This window comes from Sparus aurata, chromosome 13, assembly GCF_900880675.1.
Source record: "Sparus aurata chromosome 13, fSpaAur1.1, whole genome shotgun sequence".
NCBI lineage: Eukaryota > Metazoa > Chordata > Actinopteri > Spariformes > Sparidae > Sparus > Sparus aurata.
In genome coordinates this window covers 2,796,091-2,818,949 of record NC_044199.1, presented here as the reverse complement: position 1 = coordinate 2,818,949, position 22,859 = coordinate 2,796,091, and the positions used below count along the sequence as shown (strand labels likewise).

General features: G+C 44.7%; 1 protein-coding gene across 4 annotated transcripts in view; it reads left to right on the top strand.

Moving 5' to 3' along the window:
• LOC115594512 (actin-binding LIM protein 3-like) overlaps window positions 1-22,617 on the top strand; it is a 60,328-nt gene extending 37,711 nt beyond the window's left edge. Inside the window, exons 8-23 of one of the 4 annotated variants that reach the window (XM_030438622.1) lie at window positions 3,319-3,377; window positions 3,726-3,806; window positions 5,078-5,236; window positions 5,397-5,426; window positions 6,508-6,619; window positions 6,886-6,993; window positions 9,647-9,697; window positions 11,341-11,481; window positions 11,584-11,648; window positions 11,917-12,058; window positions 16,808-16,837; window positions 18,750-18,808; window positions 19,121-19,187; window positions 19,560-19,567; window positions 20,400-20,480; window positions 21,089-22,617. In XM_030438622.1, the coding sequence (XP_030294482.1) occupies window positions 3,319-3,377; window positions 3,726-3,806; window positions 5,078-5,236; window positions 5,397-5,426; window positions 6,508-6,619; window positions 6,886-6,993; window positions 9,647-9,697; window positions 11,341-11,481; window positions 11,584-11,648; window positions 11,917-12,058; window positions 16,808-16,837; window positions 18,750-18,808; window positions 19,121-19,187; window positions 19,560-19,567; window positions 20,400-20,480; window positions 21,089-21,202 (1,307 nt within the window). In that variant the 3' untranslated portion in view covers window positions 21,203-22,617. Of the gene's footprint in view, window positions 1-3,318; window positions 3,378-3,725; window positions 3,807-5,077; window positions 5,237-5,396; window positions 5,427-6,507; window positions 6,620-6,885; window positions 6,994-9,646; window positions 9,698-11,340; window positions 11,482-11,583; window positions 11,649-11,916; window positions 12,059-16,807; window positions 16,838-18,749; window positions 18,984-19,120; window positions 19,188-19,559; window positions 19,568-20,399; window positions 20,481-21,088 lie in introns of those variants that run through there. The other 3 variants (XM_030438623.1, XR_003986504.1, XR_003986503.1) reach the window with 3 other exon arrangements.
• The last annotated feature ends 242 nt before the right edge of the window (window positions 22,618-22,859 follow it).

Below are 22,859 nucleotides of genomic sequence, written 5' to 3'. Positions count from 1 at the left end.
TGTCGTTCCCACAGTTGTAAAGTTTATTTTTATCGGAGCTGCAATGTTGAGTTGATTAGTTGTCAATATTATATTAATCCCCAATTGTTTTGATAATAGACAAATCAGTTTTACAAAGCTCTTTAAGAAAAAAAGTTAAGATTATTTTAGCCCAGCTTCTAAAACGTCAGTATGTTCTGGTTTATCTTCAAGACGTTTGTAGACGTCAGCTTGGTCTACCGGAAACACTGATTAACAGATTTTCACCAACAACTAATCGATTAATGTAGAAAATTAAGATTAATCAAGGTAGTGCAGATGTTGAATCTCATACCTGCTCAAATTCATTCAGTGTTTTAGTTTGATCTGATCTAACTTTCAGCCGTGTCGTATTTCTGACCTCGGTCGACTGATCAGTGCTGCTGAAGATGATATTTGTGTTTGGCCAAATCAAAATATGTTGCATTAAATATAATTATTCTAAGTAGAAACTGATTGTAGCAAAGTGTGTTCATGCTCTCTGACTCTCACACCTCATTTCTTACTCGTCATCTGACATCCGGAAGTTAAAGGGATATTCCGGTGTATGTTTAATCCATAACCCATCTAACACACAGTGACACAGAGTAAGACCTTCGAGAGATCAAGTTTTCTGACCGCTAGCTTATGTAGTTTTAGCAACCTCAGAAAAGACTGCATGATAACAATACACTGCAGTCTGTGCCTCCAACCAAGAAACCGCCATCAAAAAGCCACAAATAATGCTCAGAACAGCACCAAACTTCAGCAACAGTACGAATGGAGTCCCAGCACATAGTTCGAGGCATTAAACATCTGCTAGCTTTGCCGGATTTCTACTGAAAAGTGAAAACAACTCACAGCTCTCCCGCAGCAGCTTCCTGTTGTGGGGAAGCCCCGACGAGTCGATTACCGAGTGCAGTAGAGTTCTGCAGCTTAAGGATGAAAATGTCTGATTATTACTCCATGGAAATGCAATCAGAGTTCATATGTGTCTTACCTACCAGTTTATAACAGTTATTATCGAGAGCGGACAGGGAAAAGAACGGAATTGAGCATTTCTAACCGCACTCGGTAATCGACTCGTCAGGGCTTCCCCACAACGAGCAAGCTGATGGAGGAGAGTGGTAAGTTGTGTTCTCTTAGCTAGCAGATGTTTAAATTTACACCGGAATATCCCTTTACAAGAACAAAACGAATCATAGCAGGTATCTGAACGGTAACATTAGTCCGATATGTTTTCTGTTTCTCGTGGCAGCATGATTCAGCAAAAGGCAAAACACCTGAGGTCATTTAAATACCTGCTGCTTTACAGCTTCTGAATATCAAGATAACGAGGCCGGTTTCGTCCACTGATTAACCTCGTTTTGCGCCCAGTTAATGAAAAAGGAACCCGTCTGTCTGAGCGCACAGCAACAAAGACGGACTCAGGATTAATCGCTGAATAAATATTTTCAGGCAGCTAATTTTCTCTGAACTGATGCTCAGCTGTGTTTTGGATTGAACTCCTGTTTCTCTGCAACCTTTTAGATTCTCCTCTTCCAGGAGATAAAGGATCACAAGTCCAAGGCCATACATCTGAGGAGCGTGGGTGGGACGGGGGCGCGCTGAATCACCACGCATGCTTTCTGTCTGCAGTATTGATTTTGTTTGCGGGTGTGTGTAGTTGTTGCGTGTGTGTAGTCTGCTTCCTCCGTGCCTGTGTGTTTGTGCTTGTTTATGTGTGTGTGTGTGTGTGTGTGTGTGTGTGTGTGTGTGTGTGTGTGTGTGTGTGCAGCTCAGATTTATGGTGTTGGTAGTGGTTGTATATTAGAGTCATGATCAGCTAACTGAGTCCATTCGGTCGGCCTGCGCTGCCCCGAGGCCCGGGAAAATGATAGTGTGTGTGTGTGTGTGTGTGTGTGTGTGTGTGTGTTCAGAGAGGATATATTACTGCCATTATCATTATGGGATCCACATGCATATAACATCCTGACATTAGTGGTTTATTGTAATGATTATTATTATCTAATAGCATCCATTCGTTCCCTCTCTCCTCTGTCGTGAAGTTTCCTCCTCCTCTTTTTCTCCTCCTTCACCATTATTTTGACCCACTTTGGTCTCTCGTATTATCGATCCGTTCAGTTCAGTTCAGTTCAGTTCAGGAAACCTTTATTAGGATGACGGTTAAATCAGTGTGCCTCTTAAGGATTTATGCTTGCACAGGATAATCAATAAATGGGCATTTATAAATGAGATATGATCAGACTGAAGGCAGCTTCAACCTGAGTAGCTCTGTTTCTGTTTCTGTCTCTAAAAGCTCCACAGTTCATTTAACTGACTTACTCTTTTGTGCTTTATTTATGTGTTTGCTTGTTTGTTTGTTTGTTTGCTTGTTTGTTTGCTTGTTTGTTTGCTTGTTTGCTTGTTTGTTTGTTTGTTTGTTTGCTTGTTTGTTCGTTTGCTTGTTTGTTTGCGTGCGTGCTTGCTTGCTTGTTTGTTTGCTTGTTTGTTTGTTTGTTTGCTTGTTTGTTTGTTTGTTTGCTTGTTGTTTTTGTTTGTACATTTTGACGATTGTCATTCTGCAGATCGGGCTGAGAATAGACTGAAGCCACCAGCTCTGTGAGGACAGCGGCTCGATACACGTCGCCGCTCAACCTTGCTTTCAAATTTTTCGGAAAAGAGACGTCTTTAAACTGTTGGCAGAAACCTCTAAACTCCAAACGAGGTCAATTATGACTCTTTTTATTTATATTAGTAAAACCGGTGCTAACATGCAGATGCTCAGCAGGTTTAATGTTTACCATCATCGTCTTCATCATGTAGCGTCTTAGCACACAAACACAAAGCACAGCTGAGGCTGATGAGGAGTTCATTCAGTGGAATCTCGCCGGATCATCAACCTCAGCTGTGTTCCTCCTCTGGGGACCATGAATGTCTGAACAAAACTTCACGGCTGATCCACGTAACAGTTGTTTAGATGCTTCAGACCAGAGTGGATCGACCGACGTCCTCTGAGCCTCTGAGCCGGCAGGAAAACTCTCCTTCTTTTGTTTGTGTTAGTGGAGAGACAAGAAGAGTTAGATCCTCCGAGCAGACACACACTGCCTCCACAGCCTCCTGCATCTGTGTGTGTGTGTGTGTGTGTGTGTGTGTGTGTGTGTGTGTGTGTGTGCGTGTGTGTGTGTGTGTGTGTCTGTTGATTGATGTTGATGCACTTGAGAGAGGCTGATCTGCTCTTCACAGGATCCCATAAAAGTGTACGGCTGCTGCCCACACACAGTAAACAAAACTCTGTGTGTGTGTGTGTGTGTGTGTGTGTGTGTGTGTGTGTGTGCGCAGGTTCAGAGGTTTGGCACCCCATGTGTAAAGAAGCAGCTCGACTGGAGAGAAAACTGAGGGTGAGCGATACTTAAAATACCCACAACCCCCTGCTCCTTGTGTTTCTGTCCTCGCTGTGTGTCTCCGAGTTTGAAATCTCTCATTCTTGGCTGACGAGCTACATCATCGTTTTAAACTCACGCTGCCGTCCAGGTAGTAGAGAAATGTGGAATTGTGTTAAAAGTTAACTTTATATATGACACTTGAAAAGAAAGACTTTTATGTAGCTCTATTTGATGAAACTCATCCAAAGAGGCTTTTTAATGTTTAAAAAAGACTAAGCTGACATTTTGGATGATGTCTTTATTATTATTATTGATTTGAAATGTAACTTCATGTATTAAACTAACTTTGCTCTGTCTCACCAGCTGAGACGAACCTCTGAGACGGCGTCCATCTCCCCGCCGGGCTCCTCGCCTCTCCTCGGCTCGCCTCACCGCCTCATCTGTGTGAGTACTGTCATCACCGTGGTTACGCCAACAGTTCCACCATCCCGCCCTCGGCCGTCGCTGTCACGGCCTTCAATCAAAATGTAACTGACAGCAACAGAAATAGTCCCTGAGAGCCCATCTGTCTGTCTGTCTGTCTGTCTGTCTGTCTGACTGTCTGTCCGCCTGCTGCCGGCGTCTCTGCAGCACCAGAAGACTCCAATCAGTCAATTCAGAACATTTTCTGTCACTTTTCTTTTGGCCGGTTTGTTCTTAGACTGTATGTTATAGTCATGTATTGCTTCCTACCTGTGTATGGGCTCTCTGGCATTAAAGGGATATTCCGGTGTAAGTTTAATCCATGGTCTAAATCACCGTGAAAGTGTGTTAGACTCTCGAGAGATCAAGTTAGCAGACCGCTATTTACGGAGTTTTATCAACCTCAGAAACGACCGCACGACAACAATACACTGCAGTAAATGGATCCAAATATAAACCGCCACCAAAAAGCCACAAATAATGCTCAGAACAGCACCAAACTTCAGCAACAGTACAAATAGGGTCTCAGCACATAGTCCGGGGCATCTAACCTCCGCTAGCTTAGCAGGATTTCTACTGAAAAGCTGACTAAATTTACCACTCTTCTGCAGCAGCTTCCTGTTGACGGGAAGTCCCGACGAGTCGATTACCGAGTGCAGTAGAGTTCCGCGGCTCATGGATGAAAATGTATGATTATGACTCCATGGAAAAGCAATCAAAGTTCATATGTGTCTTACCTGCCAGTTTATAACAGTTATTATCGAGAGCGGACAGGGAAAAGAACGGAATTGAGCATTTCTAACCGCACTCGGTAATCGTCGCGTCGGGACTTCCCCGACCCGGAAGCTGATGGAGGAGGGTTAAATCTGTTTTTAGCTTCACAGTAGAAATCCAGCTAAGCTAGCGGAGGTTAGATGCCCCGGACTATGTGCTGAGACCCTATTTGTACTGTTGCTGAAGTTTGGTGCTGTTCTGAGCATTATTTGTGGCTTTTATGGTGGCGGTTTATATTTGGATCCATTTACTGCAGTGTGTTGTTGTCGTGCGGTCGTTTCTGAGGTTGATAAAACTCCGTAAATTAGCGGTCTGCTAACTTGATCTCTGGAGAGGGAGTCTAACACAGTTTCACGGTGATTTAGACCATGGATTAAACTTACACCAGAATATCCCTTTAACACGTGTCTTTCTTTCTTACCTCATGTCCACCTGTCTCTCTCTCTCTGTCTCTCTCTGTCTCTCTCTCTCTGTCTCAGTCTAAAGCTGACGGTGATTTGGACTATAAGCAGCTGGCGGCGCTGCCCAGGGTCAAAGCCATATACGACATCCAGCGGCCCGACATCATTCCTTATCAGGCCGACCAGGCAAACACACACCTTTCAGACGACACCCTGGAGCGATACAGCTGTGAACAGGTACACACACACACACACACACACACACACACATTAATGAAAGTAACAGCATAAGATGAAGGAAGTTGTGACATTAATAATAACTTTATATGAAGAAATAGTCAGTTTTGGTGGCAGCAGTCGTAGTAATGCTGATTATTTTCTCCTCCTTCTCATGCAGTCACTGGGATCTTTATCACCGTACTCTCATGTAAGTACTCCAGCCAACAGTCCTCCTCTGTAGGTATGTTGTACATGTGTCACTGTTTGCAAGAATCAGGGAACGATAGTGACGTAAAACCAGGACAATATGAAGCGACCAAGACTGGATTCAGACTGCTAGCTCAAATCCGTTTTCTGGCATATCCACATTGGGGTGATTTAGAAATGCAACCCAGTCCGGACACTCTGGCTGCTCATATCAAGTGTCAAAGCATCTTTTTGTGTCTCTTACAATGTGACACACAGCAACAATGACAAACCCAGAGAGACAGAAGTGCGTCTGTGCAGTCGAGGAGGTCTGAAAGACATCGCAGACAGCAACAGTCTGTAGATCCACGCTGAAACACGCCGTCTGCTCCGCGACTTGTGATTGTTTGGAAAGCGAGACGATTGATCAAAGCTGCGTCGTCAGAGTCCAGATTTACTGACGCCTACGTCTTCACCAGAGCAACCAGTGCAGATGTGATCTGATCACTCACAGATCAGAGCGACTCTGTCTGTCACATCTGATTTGAGGAACAAATTGGATTTTGCTGCTGACTGAACATCAACTGAGATCTTCATATTCATATAATCAGTCAAACATTTCAGATTTACAAACAGCAGAGTTTTAAAGCCAAACAGACCAAATATTATTATTAATAATATTATTATTAATCACACAGACATGAGAGTGTTATTGACGAGTGAATGACTGTATCACACAAAATGTCTTTATATTCCATTAAAGTAGTTAAAGGGATAAACCGCCCAAAATAAACACTTACTGCCTGCAGCTGGTTTGAACATTCACACATTACTGACCAAATATCTTGAGGACATGCCTGGTTGTGTGTGTGTGTGTGTGTGTGTGTGTGTGTGTGTGTGTGTGTGTGTGTGTGTGTGTGTGTGTGTGTAAGCATGCTGTGCAGCACAGTATACTATATTAAACTGCTTTCATCGTGATTAAAATTGAGTTTTGGATGGAGCCCGTGTGTTGTCTAATTTACTGCATTGAGTAAATGAAAGCACATTACTCTCCCTCTCTTCCTCCCTCCCTCCCTCCCTCCCTCCCTCCCTCACCCGCTCAGGATCTCTTGGACGGCGTCGACTTGAGAACGAGGCGTTCCTCCAGCTCCGTCTTCACCGACTCTCCTGCTCACAGTCGCCACGGAGGCTCCCCACTGCACTGTTATCTCCCCGGTAATGCGCCCACTCAAGCGAAGACACACAGACCACACACACACACACACACACACACACACACACTATAAAATAAAAGATGTACTCGCTCTTTGAGTGGGTGCAACCGTGGTGCCGTGTCCCAGAATCCCTTGCAGCACCCTTGACACACACACACACACACACACACACACACACACACACATCCTCACACTTCATCAGTCTGTCTGTCCTTCTGCTGCTCATGCTTTGGTTTCTCTCGCTGTGATTGGCTGCGCTGCCTGCAGGCAGTGAGAGTGGCAGGAGTTCACCCTATTACAGTCAGCAAGAGCCCAGGTGTGTCACTCCCACCCCGACCGCCGCGCTTCAAGCCCCCAGGCATTTCCATGTGCCAGGTAGGCCGCTGACCCCCGACCTGTTTACTAACCCCAGTCTCCAAACCGCCCCGCCCCCTGCAGACTCACCTCTGCCGTGCCGTGTAATCTAGACTCTACCTAACCATTAACCATCGAATGTGTTTCTGCAATGTGATTTGAAGACCCTGACCCACATCCTGACCCACATCCTGACCCACATCCTGACCCACATCCTGACCCCAGATCCTCATTAGCTGCAGACAGAAAGGAGAATTCAGTCATTATCTACTCCCCCGCATGACGATCGGCATTCTCCTGACAAACTGAAGTGGATGGGGACGAGTTTTAAAAACTGAATTTTCATCTTTTGGGTGAACCTTTCCTTTAAAACCGACCGTGATGAATTGACATAATCGTACACAGATCAGCCACAACATCGTTACTGTGTGATGTTCTGTTGGGGAACCTTCAGGCCCGGTCTTTATGTGGGATGTGCAGAGGCCTGATTGTAGATCGGACTCGTGTCGGACCTGTTGAGGACTGGACACAGGTCCTCTGGGGGGTCCTGGGGTATCTGGCAGTGGGTAGTGAGGTGGGGACCTCCAATCGGACTTGTTCGGGTTGACATCTTGAGATTCTTTGTTGGGTTATTCAGCCATTTTCTGAGTGGTGTTGTGCAACGTCAGGTCACCACCATTAGGACTGAGGCTGCTATGAGCGGCTGTACTTTGGGCTGCAGATGTGTTTGGGTCGATGGTTCTTATGAATCATCCACATGAATGCCAGGCTCCAAGGTTTCCCACCAGGACCACTGTATTGTATCAGGATGATCAGTGTTATTAAATTCACCTGTTTGTCCTTTTAAAGGAGTCAGCTGATGGATGGCTGACAGCTGATCCATCGTACTTTGGGCTGCTGGTGTTTTTCCATTTTTTAAAAATATTCTATATCCAGGAAGATGAATCGATTTATAACAAAGGGAGCAGAAATATTCATTGACGATGAAGAAGACTGAGACTAGACATCGAGCTGTAATTCACTGATAATCGTCGTCCCTCATCATTTCTTTCTTTTACCGTTTTTAATTTCAACATCCATAAAAACATTGTCGTTATCCTCTCTCCGTCCGTCTCCTGCGGGAAGCCTCTGTCTAATTTATCTCACTGATCCGGAGCTCTTGTATAACATATGAGCGCTTTAATCTAACGACTAATAAGCAGTTCATTTTATTGAAACATTCCATCCGCCCTCCATTTTATCACGTTGACGCCGGCCTCCTCCCTGAACGCTCCGCTCCGTCTTTGTTCCCTTCACTTGTAAAAGGCTTTTACTCTTCACTTTGCAAGCTGTGCGTTTGGTTCCCCTCCATCGTTCCCTCCTCTCCTCTCCTCTCCTCTCCTCTCCTCTCCTCTCCTCTCCTCTCCTCTCCTCTCCTCTCCTCTCCTCTCCTCTCGCTGCATGTTCCCTCTCCGGCTTCTCTGAGGCTGTTATATTCCTTGCCAGCCCTGCGACAGCACTCCCTTCAAGCTTTTTCATCGCCGAGCAGAAAATGTATTTGGTGGATGCTTTTATCCGGAGTGCCTGGCTGTATCTGGAGTGCATACAGATTTAGCGTGGATGGCCTGTTGGGAGTCAAACCTCTAACTTTGGCAGGGTTAGCGGAAGGCTCTACAGTATTTGGAAGTACTGGAATTATTCGTGCTTTATTTCTTTTTCTCTTTTATTTCAGGCGATCAGACAAACTATTTTTAATTTAATTTGATACGTGCTTTTCCAGCACTTGAAGCCGAATGATTACTCCACCAAATGAGAGCTACAAGCCCCTGTCGTGTGGAAGTTTCTCCCTCCTCTGCCTCTTTATCTTCCTCTTTTGCCTCTCCACCCTTCAGCTGCTCTCCTCCCTCTCCTTTATTCTGGTGCCATCTGCCGCTCTTTCCCGTAATAAGCCTGTGAATCTGTATTAATCGGCCTCTCTGCACGTCCGTCAGGTCGTCTGGATGCACGACACAGTCTCCGCCATAGCAGTTTATTACCCGTGCTGTCAGCTTTACGGTGAAGGAGACTGTTAATGTATACAACTAATTTAGTGGGATGGGCTGAAAAGGAAATCCAGATTACTCCCATCGCCTATCTCCTCTCCTCTCTCCTTTCTCCTCTCTCCCTCCCCTCCTCCCTCTCTCCTCTCTCCTCTCTCCTCTCTCCTCTCTCCTCTCCTCTCCTCTCCTCTCTCCTCTCCTCTCTCCTCCCCTCTCCTCTCTCCTCTCTCCTCTCTCCTCTCTCCTCCCATCTCCTCTCCTCTCTCCTTTCTCCTCTCTCCTCCCCTCTCCTCCCCTCTCCTCTCCTCTCCTTTCTCCTCTCCTCTCCTCTCTCCTCTCTCCTCTCTCCTCTCTCCCTCTCCTCTCTCCTCCCCTCTCCTCTCTCTCTCCTCTCCTCTCCTCTCCTCTCCTTTCACCTCTCCTCTCCTCTCCTCCCCTCTCCTCTCCTCTCTCCTCTCCTCTCTCCTCTCTCCTCTCCCCTCTCCTCTCCTCTCATTCCTCTTCCTCTCTCCTCTCTCCTCCCCCTCTCCTCTCCTCTCCTTTCTCCTCTCCTCTCCTCTCCTCTCCTCTCCTCTCCTCTCCTCTCCTCTCCTCTCCACCTCCCTCTCTCCTCCCTTTGCTTCTCACACTTATTCTCCTGTTGTTTCTCTCCTCAGCCTCTGAGGAAACCAACATCTACAGGAAACCTCCCATCTATAAGAGACCAGGTGAGTGGATTCCTCACGATGTTGTGAGATGTTTGTGAGGCTGTCTGGCTGTCAGCCGGCCGGTTGTTTGAGACTGCCTGCTCAGTCTTTAGACCGGGGAACAGGACAGCTGTGATGTTTGGTCGCAGCCACATCAGAGGCGAGATTACAGATTCAGATTGTGAAGCAACACCGAGCGCCAGATTCTCCTGGCGTTCAGGTGATCCATCAGCGCTCAGACGTCAGGTCCGACAGAGTTACAGTTCCTCAGAGCAGACACCTCCGGATGATTTACGCCGAGCTACAAAGTGCTGACGAACCTCTCTCTCCTCAGTCTGAGCAGACAGTCTGTGATCTGGGCTCCGTGGACGAATTCAAATCTACAGCATGAATCATTTATAGAGCAGATCACCATAATCAGGTAAATGTATACCGTATATTTAGCAGCGTGATGGACGTCAGAGTCGAACCCGCCTGCACTCCAAAAACAAACGAGCGACTGGAGGATGTGTTTGGAGATGTAGCACACAGATGATTACACATGAATGGTTCTGCCATGATTTAACAGCTCCAGTTGCATAAATAATACATGTTTATCATTTTACATTGTATTGCTTCTGTAATATCGGTTTTAAAGGATCCTGTGCCTGTAAAAGTCTCTCCCACAGAAAACACAGCTGCTGAATCACCCTGTCAGTAGTCCCGCCTTTAATTCCGTGACTTTGTGACATCACACTACATCAGCTTGTCACACATTAGCATAATTTCTGCCTGTATTTGCGATAGAAGTGAATCTGATTAGAAGCAAAAAACATGAGAGAGCCAGCAAGAGAGAGACAGTGAGGGGTGCTGGCTCATGCGTGTGTGAGCCGACCAATCAGAGGACACTAGGTGTTCAGGATGGTCCTTAAAGGGACAGAGTGTTTCAGACAGAGGGAGTGGAACGGAAAGCATGACATCTGTTCTGCAAGACTTACGACTTCATTAACTCAAGACTGCATTAAAACCCTCTGAATAAAATCACACACTGGGGACAGATTGCTCAGTTTTATTCTTCTGTCCGGTGTAATTTTTGGACTAAATGTCACATTCATGCGTCCTCGATATCATTCAGAATCTGACCTTTTGTTACATGTCGCCAACTCGCTCTTTTCACACTGTGGAATAAAAGATCGTAAGCCCGTCTGCTGCTGCAACACGACATTTTCCTTGAAGTCTTCACGTAACTACAGAACCTTCCTTCATCCATCGTCATCGTTTGTTGCAGTGCATCATATCCCATCACTCTCCTCTGACCTCCTTTCTCTTCTCTGTTGTTTGTTGTTCGTGCCTCTCCTCTCCCTCGTTCTCCCCCGTCTCCCCCCTGCCGTTCCCTCCCCTCTCTGTCAGTTAATGCACTACTTTGTCTTCTTTCTCCTGCGCGAACACAAAAAGACACGACGCCTCTCACACTGAAGTTGGTCGAACATCTCGAGACCAAAAACAAACACTTCAGGATCATTTCTGTTAAAGCTGAGCCTGATTTAACATTCCTCCACTCGTCCCTCATGGTTGACTCTTCCCTTCTCAGCACCTTTTTATTATTCCAAATATGTAAATCAGCCTAAAAATGCTTGAAGAAGCTTGACACAATTTCTCTCTCTCTCTGCTCGTCTCTTCCTCAGACATATCTGCCTCTCCGACAGCCATTAAGAGTAAAACCAACGAGAACCTCGTCAACTCCCGCCGCCTCTCCACCTCCAACTGTAACAGCAACCTTTATCACCCGGACTCCAACTACTATCCGTATACCGGCTCTCCAAAAGGTAATTCTCCCTCTCGTTCTGCACAAACAAGTCTTCAGAAAACCTTCCACCAGATGCAGAATACACATCCAGGCCCTCTTCTGTCTCCGTTTCTGTCTCTAGTCTCCAGGACGAGGAGGTTTTCGTCCGGAGGAGAGGAGGACGGATGGAATCAGAACATAAACAAAGTAAGAAGGACGACGTTCTCCTGCTTCTCCCTTTCATATTTTAAGTGCATCTGTTAATGTTTAATGAGCTCCTTAATTAAACGCTTCCATCCACCATCACCCAACAGACGTGATGCAAAGTGATGCTCCCTTCTCCGTCTTTCACTTCATATCCATCCGTCCATCTGTCCAAACAACCTCCATCTCTTTCTCCCGTCTCATCGCCACCGAGCATCCGTCCGACTCCACCAGCTCTTATTGCTCCATCTTCTCGTTCCCTCCTCCGCAGGGCATCGGCAGGATGATCCTGAAGGAGGAGATGAAGGCGCGGTCAGGTTGTCACGACAATGACCAATGGAGCAGCAGACGCAGTTCTCGCTGTAACAGCAAGGAGGCGCTGAACAATCTGGGATTCAGCTCCCTCAATGGCTGTAAGTGTGTGTGTGTGTGTGTGTGTGTGTGTGTGTGTGTGTGTGTGTGTGTGTGTGTGTTGTGTGTGTGTGTGTCTTTCATGTTGGTTTATATTAACTGTCATAACGATCATCGTAATGCACGATGACTTCTCAGACAGGTTTCTCGTGAACAACGCTGAAGTCATGCTCGCAGCTCTTTAGGCACATTTAGACAGTAATATTTGCTAATTAGCGTTGAACACAAAGTACAGCTGAGGCTGACGGGGATGTCGTTAGTTTGCAGGAGAGCGCAGCGGGAGATGGCAGGCAGCTGTTTTAGAAAAAGCTGGAGTGTAAGTTGGAAGTAACAAAAAGCTATGACACAGGAAGTGAGCAGAAGACCTGAGAAAGACTGAACTGGAAACTAAACTGATGAGGGTTGAGGTGCAGCTGAGGTGAAGGAGATGAAGGGAAGAAACAGGAGAACAAGAAATGAGGGGATTAGCTGGGAGGAAGAGTGGGAACAAGGCTAACGAGGCTGATGTGGAGCTGAGGGAGCACAGGAAGAAAACCCGGAAAACCCAGAAATATAACCAGATGTTCCAGAGAACCAGACGACCTGATGATGGTGTGTAGATGAAATGCAAAGTGATCACAAAGATAATAACAGTTCATCTTGTGTACGACAAAACACTTAACAGTTGTCAAGACCGCTCACGTCCCTCATGGTGGAGCTACTGAGGAGAACTGAGCAGGTTTCGTCCAATAGTTGTTGAGAGATTTCAGACTGACAGTGTCGTCCATGAAGCCTCGCTGCTGACACGTCACATCAACCTCAATCAGACTCTTCCTGCTTAAAGGGATATTCGGTGTAAGTTTAATCCATGGTCTAAATCACCGTGAAACTGTGTTAGACTCCCTCTCGAGAGATCAAGTTAGCAGACCGCTAATTTACGGAGTTTTATCAACCTCAGAAACGACCGCACGACAACAATACACTGCAGTAAATGGATCCAAATATAAACCGCCACCAAAAAGCCACAAATAATGCTCAGAACAGCACCAAACTTCAGCAACAGTACAAATAGGGTCTCAGCACATAGTCCGGGGCATCTAACCTCCGCTAGCTTAGCTGGATTTCTATTGTGAAGCTAAAAACAGATTTCAACTCTCCTCCATCAGCTTCCGGGTCGGGGAAGTCCCGACGCGACGATTACCGAGTGCGGTTAGAAATGCTCAATTCCGTTCTTTTCCCTGTCCGCTCTCGATAATAACTGTTATAAACTGGCAGGTAAGACACATATGAACTTTGATTGCTTTTCCATGGAGTCATAATCATACATTTTCATCCATGAGCCGCGGAACTCTACTGTACTCGGTAATCGACTCGTCGGGACTTCCCGTCAACAGGAAGCTGCTGCAGAAGAGTGGTAAATTTAGTCAGCTTTTCAGTAGAAATCCAGCTAAGCTAGCGGAGGTTAGATGCCCCGGACTATGTGCTGAGACCCTATTTGTACTGTTGCTGAAGTTTGGTGCTGTTCTGAGCATTATTTGTGGCTTTTTGGTGGCGGTTTATATTTGGATCCATTTACTGCAGTGTATTGTTGTCGTGCGGTCGTTTCTGAGGTTGATAAAACTCCGTAAATTAGCGGTCTGCTAACTTGATCTCTTGAGAGGGAGTCTAACACAGTTTCACGGTGATTTAGACCATGGATTATATTTACACCGGAATATCCCTTTAAACGAAGGACAGAGACGAAGCAGCACATCATAAAATTTCACCACAGATTGCATTCGTCTCTCCTTCAAGGCAGAGACGTGAAAGTAATCAGTCACAATAACATTTTACTCCATTTCGAAGTGTTTTGTAGAAGTTTGCTGCTTGAAATGAAGCCCGGGGGCCAAAGTTGCCTCGCCGTGAGGTTCAGTTTGTTCAGGTAGCGGTGATGATGGAGCGTCTCTGGTGGAGGAATGTGTGTGTCTCGTTGTGATGCTGGGCGAGCGGTGGCGTGGGGGAGTTTCCCACTTCTGTATTAACTCTCCCATTGATCCCATTCCTCATTGCATTCAGCGAGCGTACAGGCGAGACGAAGATGAAGAGACTGGGAGAGGGAAGGAGAGAGGCGGGGGTTTAGGTGCAGGTCAGACGGGAATAAAGGAGAAACGGGAGAGAGGGAATTAAATCTAAAAGAGAATGAAAGAGAGGGAGTGAGAAGCTAAAGCAATTTGGAGCTGTTGGGAGAAGATGTACGACACAGAGTGAAGAAGGTAAATCAGGGTCAGAGAGCGCCGGAGAGGGAGCGAGCTCTGTGCAGGTGAGACTCAGACAGGTGAGGGTGATGTGGCCGTTCACACCTGCGTAATCTCTGTCTGCTGCTGTTATACAGATTATAAATACAGAGAGGTTTGTTCTCTTTCTTTGGAAGAGGCTGATTCCACAACGGAATGTAAACTTCCTCTTATAACTGGCACTTGGTGACATCATATACTGATTTTGATTTATTGATTTTTTTGACAGTGGTAGCAGAATGGCTTCAGGAACGCAGGATAACACATTCAGTCCACCACTTCTGTTCACACACAAATATCTCAATGACTCTTCGATTGATTGCCATGAAACTTTGTGGAGACCTTCACAGGTCTAATCCATCAATGTTTAGCAGTATTGGAATATATAGCCCAATATTCCTAGCTCATTTTAAGAAGTATATTCTGATTTATGACCTGGAGAACTGACATTCCCATCACTCTCAGCTGTACTGGATTCACTGGATTCCGTGCTAATTACTGTCAGTGTTTCCAGAATTGCAGGAGACACAAGCAGCCAGGTCTGTGAAAACAGCTGCACATTTCCAGAATCTGCACTCTGCCTGTGAATCATGTTGAATCCAGTCTTTTAATCGACTCTTTCCTCCAGTATTTGTCGTAATCTTTCTGTGTTGAGCCCACTTTGTCCCTACATTCTTAGCAAGCTAGCAGAAGTAGCTCCCTGTATCCTGGGATTTGATTTGAAATGTGTCACTGGTGGACTGTTGGCTGAGAGGGGGAGGGGCGGAGGAACCAAACAGGCGTTTAAATTATACAGGTGAGGAGAGGAGACGTGTAGGGAGCAGAGGGGAAGAAGCAGCTCCTCTTAAAGAACAAGAGACGCAAGTGACCCTCCTACAATTAATTGCCTCGTTAACAAGCTGAGCCTTTTCCAGAATGATTTTAAAATAGAATATTTAAAGAAATACAAATATTTTCTCTGGCTTAAATGTTAATATGTAGAATAATAAATCTGACGTTACAGCGCGCTCCATTAAAATGCCAACAAGCAGCGGGCGGATGGAACATAATGCATTTTTAACACGAGTGCCGCTTCATATTTTATACGATGTGTAGGTCGTGATGGTGATTTGTCCACATGTTGAGACTGTCAGGAGCAGATATTCACTCAGCTGATGTTTTATACATGTCCAACAACAGCTGGCCTTTTTTATTTACCTCCCTTCCCCTGAAGATGAACTCTCTGGGTTTATTGTTTGTCCTCATTCTTTTTGGATGTGACGTGTTTATTAACTCCACTTAACACGGTCACACATGGTCTGGTTTTGTTGTCATCATGGCGGCTGTCTGTGTCAGGAGACAGAAGGATCTGTGGTGGATGTGATGATGATCGTGGTGTCAGTGTTGTGAACTTGACCTCTTTAGTTGGATTCTAGAGATATTTATCGGGCTCGTTCTGCAGTTTCTCTCTTAGATGATGATCGTATTAGACAGTTCCAAACTATTCCAGCCATAATATTTCTAATAAAGCAACATTTTTTTTATTGTAATTGACGAGGACGACAGAGTTTTCAGTCCGGGTGAAAGATTAGGAGTGGGAATTGAAAAGAATGTATGAAAACCAATACCATTATTGATTCTGCTTGTCAGTCTTCATCAATCCCCTTACTGATGAATCAGAGAACAGAGGTGACCTGTGCTGTGTTATGATCAGTAAGCCATAACCAGAAAAAAAGCACATTGTTTTGCAAAAAGTAAAAAGCCTCAGCGCCCACAGTCTTCATCAGGACGAGGTACAAGCCTGACTTCTGTTCTGTTGGATCCTAAGCAGCTGAGTTTTGATACCTGCATTGGTGAAGCAGCAGCTAAGTTGGCATTTTCTCTTTATGTTGATTCACTTATTGATTTCTGATCAATTTGTGTTGAAAAAAGCACTGATGTTATTACCACATGGTGTAATTATTTAATGGATGTGCTGCTGGGAAGCAGTGGTGCTCATATTTAAGTCCATGCTGTGTAGGAAGATTACCATTGAAATGACAATTCTACAAATGATATATTTTATATATCTTTCTTTGTATAATGAAGCCACACTTTGTTCCTCTCCGGCAGTATAGATGCTTCAGTTTGACAGTTTTGTTTGTCGATGCAAAATTGCGCAATTGATTTTTTTTTTTTGCAAGATAGATTAAATGAAACAAATAAATAAAAAAGTTTGTGTGCAACATGTAGGTTAATTCACTTCTGGAGGAGGTGGTGCTGGTTTATCAATACTGCGCAAAATCAGCATCGATATGTATCAATATTTTTGACACCACCACAATCGATCACACAATTTAAAACCAGTTCTCAACTTTTATTGGTCTTCGAACCCCATCAATACTCTCGACACAAGAATCCTGATGACATATTTATGATTGTTGATTTCAGTTTGATTAATATATTATCTGTGTCTCTCTCTCCTCCTCCTCCTCCTCCTCCTCCTCCTCCTCCTCCTCCCTGCTGTCTCTCTGTCGTCAGCGCCGAGGTCCGTCAACAGCACCGACAGCGGTGAGTGGTTCCTCAGAGCGCTCTGATCTCTGAGGTCATCTGAAGGGGACGGAGACACAGCGGCCCGTCCTCCCTCTGATCCCCTTCATCCTGTCTGCTCTGCTGAGACAGAGGCAGAGCTTTAAGTGGGAGATTGTTATCTGCTCACACACACACACACACACACACACACACACACACACACACACACACACACACACACACACTCTTGTCTTTCTGGTTACAGGTTGGATGATGAATGGTTCTGCAGCTCAGGCCCGTATTTATCAGCTTTTCTTTAGCAGCGGCACTGATCCGGGATCAGTGACCTGAACCCCTCAGCCATCTGTTTCTCGACCTCCAGCTACACGCTGCACTTTTGATTGTGAAGATAAACGTGTTTGTCGTCTATTGATACAAACACTTGGCTTTAAAATGCCATTTTATTGCTCTTAACTCAATAACATGACCAACTTGGCAACTAAATACATTTGTTTTACATCATAACTTGTATTTGAGTGCATCCAGACTGTCATATAAATCTAAGAATCCACAACAACTGATCAATAATTGTCCAAACCCTCGACTGTGAGGATCTGATGGCAGCAGCAGCACTCGTACCATCAGGACTCTGTTAATGAGATGCTTAGACGTTGAGTTTCAGACTGTTTGCTATCAGCACACACTTTGATGAAACAACTTTATTTCCAGGACTGCATCTCATTTCTCGTTGATAGAGAGAAAGAGAGAGAGAGAGTTGTAGAAGACAAACCAATTATAGTTCAGCGTCTCACACCGGCCTGTATTCTCCTGCGTCACAGTGTTTCTCCCAGCTCTGTGTCATCGCTGTGTAATTGAATTTCCTCCAACACCAGAGTGAATAGTGAACAGACAGAGAGAGAGAGAGAGATACAAAAAAAGGAGAAGGTGGAGAGTGAGAAAGCAAAAGGGAGGAAGAATGAATGATGCAGCCAAGAAACAGGAAACGAGGATAGTGAAGACGAGGCAGGTGAAAGTGAGACAGGAGCGACAGCAGAGCGTCGGTGTGACTCCACTGCCCTCTGCTGCTCCATCTGCAGCAGTACGCCACCATTAAAGTCCTGCCAAAGGATGCTGGGATGCTGCTGGTTGCCAACGGTTACAGGAGAGATGAGATCAAGATATTAGGTCTGATGACAAAAGAGAAGATGGATTCAGATTATTTTTGTTGTCTGTGTGCTAGTTTCACAATCCACCAGCGTGTCAGCTTGTGAATGTGACGTGTTTGTATTTCAGTTTATTTTTTGGATTTCAAGATCTTAATGTAATAACCAGAAAGTCTAAAAAAAAAACACATCGAACTGACTGAAGCAGAAATCTGTGTGTGATCACAGCTTCATCAGGAGTCTGTCAGGCGGGTGGGAGGCAGCAGCAGCCTTGAGGTTTAAAAAGCAGCTCCAGAACACGAGAGGAGAGCTGCAGCTGCTTTAAATGAGCTTTCCTCAGAAACTGGGTGACATGTTGTTGCTCTTTAGCTCCTCAGTGATTACCTGAAGCCCATCCTGTCCATGTTCGGTCATCAGGTCGGCTGCTGGATGAACAAATCATTTAGACTTTTTATTTAGAAACACGATTGTAAAAAAAAGTTGCTAAAACATGATTAAAACAGAATGGATTAGGATTAATTTTATTGTATTGGCACTTGACAGATTATTGTTTTAACATTAAAACATATAATAAAGGTATTAAACATAATGAGTTGTCAAAGATTAAACCTGCAGCCCCCGAAATGTTCGAGTTGTGACCACAAACACAACAGCAGTGTTTGTATTTTACTTTTAAGATGTTGTGCTTTATATTTTTGCTTCATATTTTCCTCCACACATTGACTGTGTTGATATTATTCTGGGTAACTCGTGTGTTCATGGTTGTGTGTTGATATTTGTTCTTCCAGACTCGTACGTCGCCAAATCGGCCTCGTTGCCAGGCTACGGCAGAAATGGACTAAACAGGGTAAGCGATCACGTTTAGCGCCTGAGACGGAGAGCGAGGTAGAGAATGAGACGGGCGAGGTCGTCCGCTGAACTGTGAGCTACGGCAAAGTCCTTCAGTCGCCACTGAACGTTTAATTTGTATCAGTTTGCAGCCTGAGGTCAGCAGACAGTAACGAACAGATGGCAAAGATATTGTCAGTGTGTTTTTCCTTTTGATATACGACATTGATCTAAATTGTTCTTGCTGCAATATTTTTAGATTTGCGTCTACTTTGTTTGATCGCCTCCCTCCCGTTCAGTGATGAGATTGTGTCTTGTTGTCTTGGTGCAGCCTGGGAGTGCCGGCGCAGATTATTACCAGTATGACAGCAGTAATGCAGTTAATTGGCAGATCAGAGGTAAGCCTTTAATCTGCTTATCCCCACTTCATCTAGCTTTCTCCTGATTCACCTCCCCTCCGTGATGCATGATGTCCACTGTTAATTGATAATGCATCAAAGGAACAACACTTGCAAGAGTAAAAGGCAAAATATGTAACATTTCTGCATTTAAGTGTCTAAATTCGTCAAGACCTTTTTTTTTATATTTGCTGTTTATTTACATTTCCAACAACGTTCAGTCCCGGAGAAATCCACCCAGCTGCTGTGGTTTCATCTGATTCACGGCAGCTCTCGTTATTTTGTTGACTGCGAGACGAGCAGCGCCAAGAATCACATACTGTGTGTTCAACATGACTGATACTTTGCTCTCTCTTCCTCTTTTTCTTTCAGAATACAAGGTAAGATGCTGCTGCCAAAGCTGGCGAACTGAGCCAGGAGTGAAAGGTCTGGATCGATGGATGATAGATAAGGATGATGTGATTCCTGCTTTAAGTTCAGGTTGAATGGTGAATCCATCTCGCTCAGTAACACCCGCTTGGCTCAGGGAGGTTTTGTGAAGCTGAGCGGGTCGTTCTATTGACAGGGAAGTAAATCAGCAACCAAAAGCACACAGTGATGTCACACAGGGTCTGTGGGATGTTACCTTGACTCTGTAGGGTGACATCATACCTTAAAACCTGATAATTACAGTTTATTAGAAACAATGGGTAATCATTATTCCTCTTTTACTCGCATATTATATTAAACACTCTGCTGTTTTGTGCCACAGGCTATCTGTACCATAAACATCACATCAGAGATTAAAGATCATTAAGAAAAATAGTGTTTGTAGCCTTCAAAATGTTCTGCATCTGTGTGAAAATCTGCACTCAGCTGTCCCTTTATCACATCCCGGAAAAGAATTCTGATATTTCGGACTCTGTCATTGTTGTCGATGCTGCATTTGGCCACCAGAGGTCGACGATTAGAGAAGAATCAGTTCTTTCATTCGTGGTGCTGAAACACTCAAATACAAGCTGGTTTTCAGGATTCTTTTAAAACCGATTTGAATCATGTTGTAAACGACAACCAGCAAATACACTTCATCAGTAACAGTTTTAGAATGACATCATCAGCTTCTTAAAGTTGTGTGTTTAATGCCTTGCTCAGGTCTTGGATTAAATTAAATGAATTGTTTCTGTGTGTGTGTGTGTGTGTGTGTGTGTGTGTGTGTGTGTGTGTGTGTGTCAGATCTACCCGTATGAATCTCTCATCGTGTCGGTCAGAGGGCAGAAGCGTCTTCCAGGTGATGTGGACAGAGCCAGACTGGAGGTAAACTGCTCCTGAACTCTTTTACAAGAAGTACTTAAAGGTGCAGTATGTGCGAATTTCAGCTAAAATGCCTTCCCTAATGCCATGTTCAGCATGCTAACCAGCTAACCTGTCTGGGTTTATAGCTCCTCTGTTAGCAGTTTGAACACAAATTCTTTCGCAGTGCCCTTCGATCCCAAGCTGGACCGCTAGCTGCACGGCTAACTGAGCTAACCAGCTAAGGGCAGCTACACTTAGTTAGTGATTACTCTAGTGACATGCTGACCCCTATTTATTATGAGTATGAATTCATCAAGGGGCAGCTCTACCATATTGCATCTTTAAGTATCTGTCTTATAGAGGCACAACAAAACGATTGGCATCAAACAGAAGGTGAATCTGAGGCTGACGGACATTTATTTGTTTTAAAAGCAAAGTATTTGATGAGCTAAATATGATGACCTGAGATGGTACTAAAACAAACATTAAGAAATGATTGCAGTTCCCTCTGAGAGAACAGACAGTGTGCAGACAGAGACGGACAGGGAACTATTAGCATTTACCATGTGAGTCGTTATCATTAACTTCCTGTCTGTGAACGCTCCTCTGTCGTCTCCTCTCTCCGACAGCGTCACCTCTCACCTGAGGAGTTCTACAGAGTCTTCGGGATGTCCATGTCCGCCTTCGATCGTCTCGCTCAGTGGAAGAAGAACGAACTGAAGAAACAGGTCCGACTCTTCTGAGAAAAGTCGTCAAGAGCTGTCCAACCCAATGCAGGTCCACTGCCAACAGTGTGCTCTGAAGCAGTGGCCTCCTGAAAGGCGTCAGATCTGATCCCAGACTGGCTCCGTCTCTCAGTGGGAGAGGAACTGAAGTAGCAAGAGCAGATCTGTTGGCCTCCAGATCTTGGCGTGCTTTTAACTAATGTGTACTTGGACTTCTTAAGCAATACATACGGAGTTAGCCAAGTGGCCAAAAGGGAAAAGAACTGGACGGAAAGCATGAAGACTTTGAGAGGCTCCAGCAGACAGAAAGTCGATGAGATGTTGGCTGCTTCTCCTTCACAAACCAGCAGATGGCGGTGTGTTAGCAGGAGCACCAGGGCGGCCGGCTGATCCGTGACCTGATAGTATTTGGTATCATACTGAGGTCGGCCGCACTGAGCCAAACCTGCATTCATGCCGAAATTGAGGGAGACAGTTTGAGAAGCAAACAGGCTGGAATGTGGTCGATGGAAAACAGGATCCAGTCGCACAGACACTGTCCTCTCCTCAGACAAGTGGAACACATATGTGGGATTCTTAACATGAAGGTTGCTGGATGTGATGTACACATGGTGTTTTTATAACGTGCAAACACTGAAAACCAAATGTTTTTCTTCTTTTTTTAAAAAACTGGCACGTATCTGATTTCCACGTCAGTTTTTTTCTGAAGCCATATCAGTTCTCCTCTGTGTCCTGAGCTGACTGAGCAGTTCACTGAAGGCGGTTTTAGAAACATGATGCGGTCGTGAGGTTTAATGTGAATGAACTGTGTGTGACTGCTCGGAGCTCAGAGAGGTCAGTTAAGATTAGAAGTCAGGTTTTAGCACCACACACACACACACTTTAGGATATCTTTGTTTTTACTGTTTTTATTTAAAGAAATCTGAAAGTTTGGTTGGTACTCGCTGCAGCTGCACCCATGACGCAGGGGAGAATTTCCGCTGCTGGATTACAATTAAACCAGGCTGAATCATGTTTGTGGTGTGCATGTGTGTGTGTGTGTTGGTGTGTGTGTTATTACAGCAGATGACAAATAGAGGATCATTCATGGAAGATTATTCAGAAAGCACTCTGAATAATGAGATAAACAATTCTGAAGTGACAGAAGGACAAAGAGGGATAAACAAAGACAGCAAAAGAAACACAATGAATGTTTTACACATGTCAAGACGGAATGAAACAGGTTGTCTGAGCTGAAGTGGTTCATAGGAACACGATGTATTGATAGTTTGTTTTTTTTGCAGAAGTGTTGTAATTGGATGTAAAAGATGGAATAATGTTGCTTTCTGCTTCAGGAACCTAAACCATGAGATGTGCGTACGTGTTTACAGGTTTTTATTTATCGGAGTAGCGTGTCCGTCACTACAGCTTCTGAATAAATGACTCAAACATCACTTATGGTATTAAATGTCCTCGTTATTGTTCAACTTCATGCAAAGTGGATGTACATGACTATAGTTGGGAAGGATAAGGGGTCATTAGGTCAGTGTTTTTTTCTGCATCTGACTTTATAATTACTTTACACTTTTTCTGTAAACTTATAAATCTGCAAGTTGTGAAGTCGTAGTAAGAATAGTTTGTAACTAAAATGTCTGTGACAACTTCTGTAGCCTCATTTAGAACTAACTAACTTCAT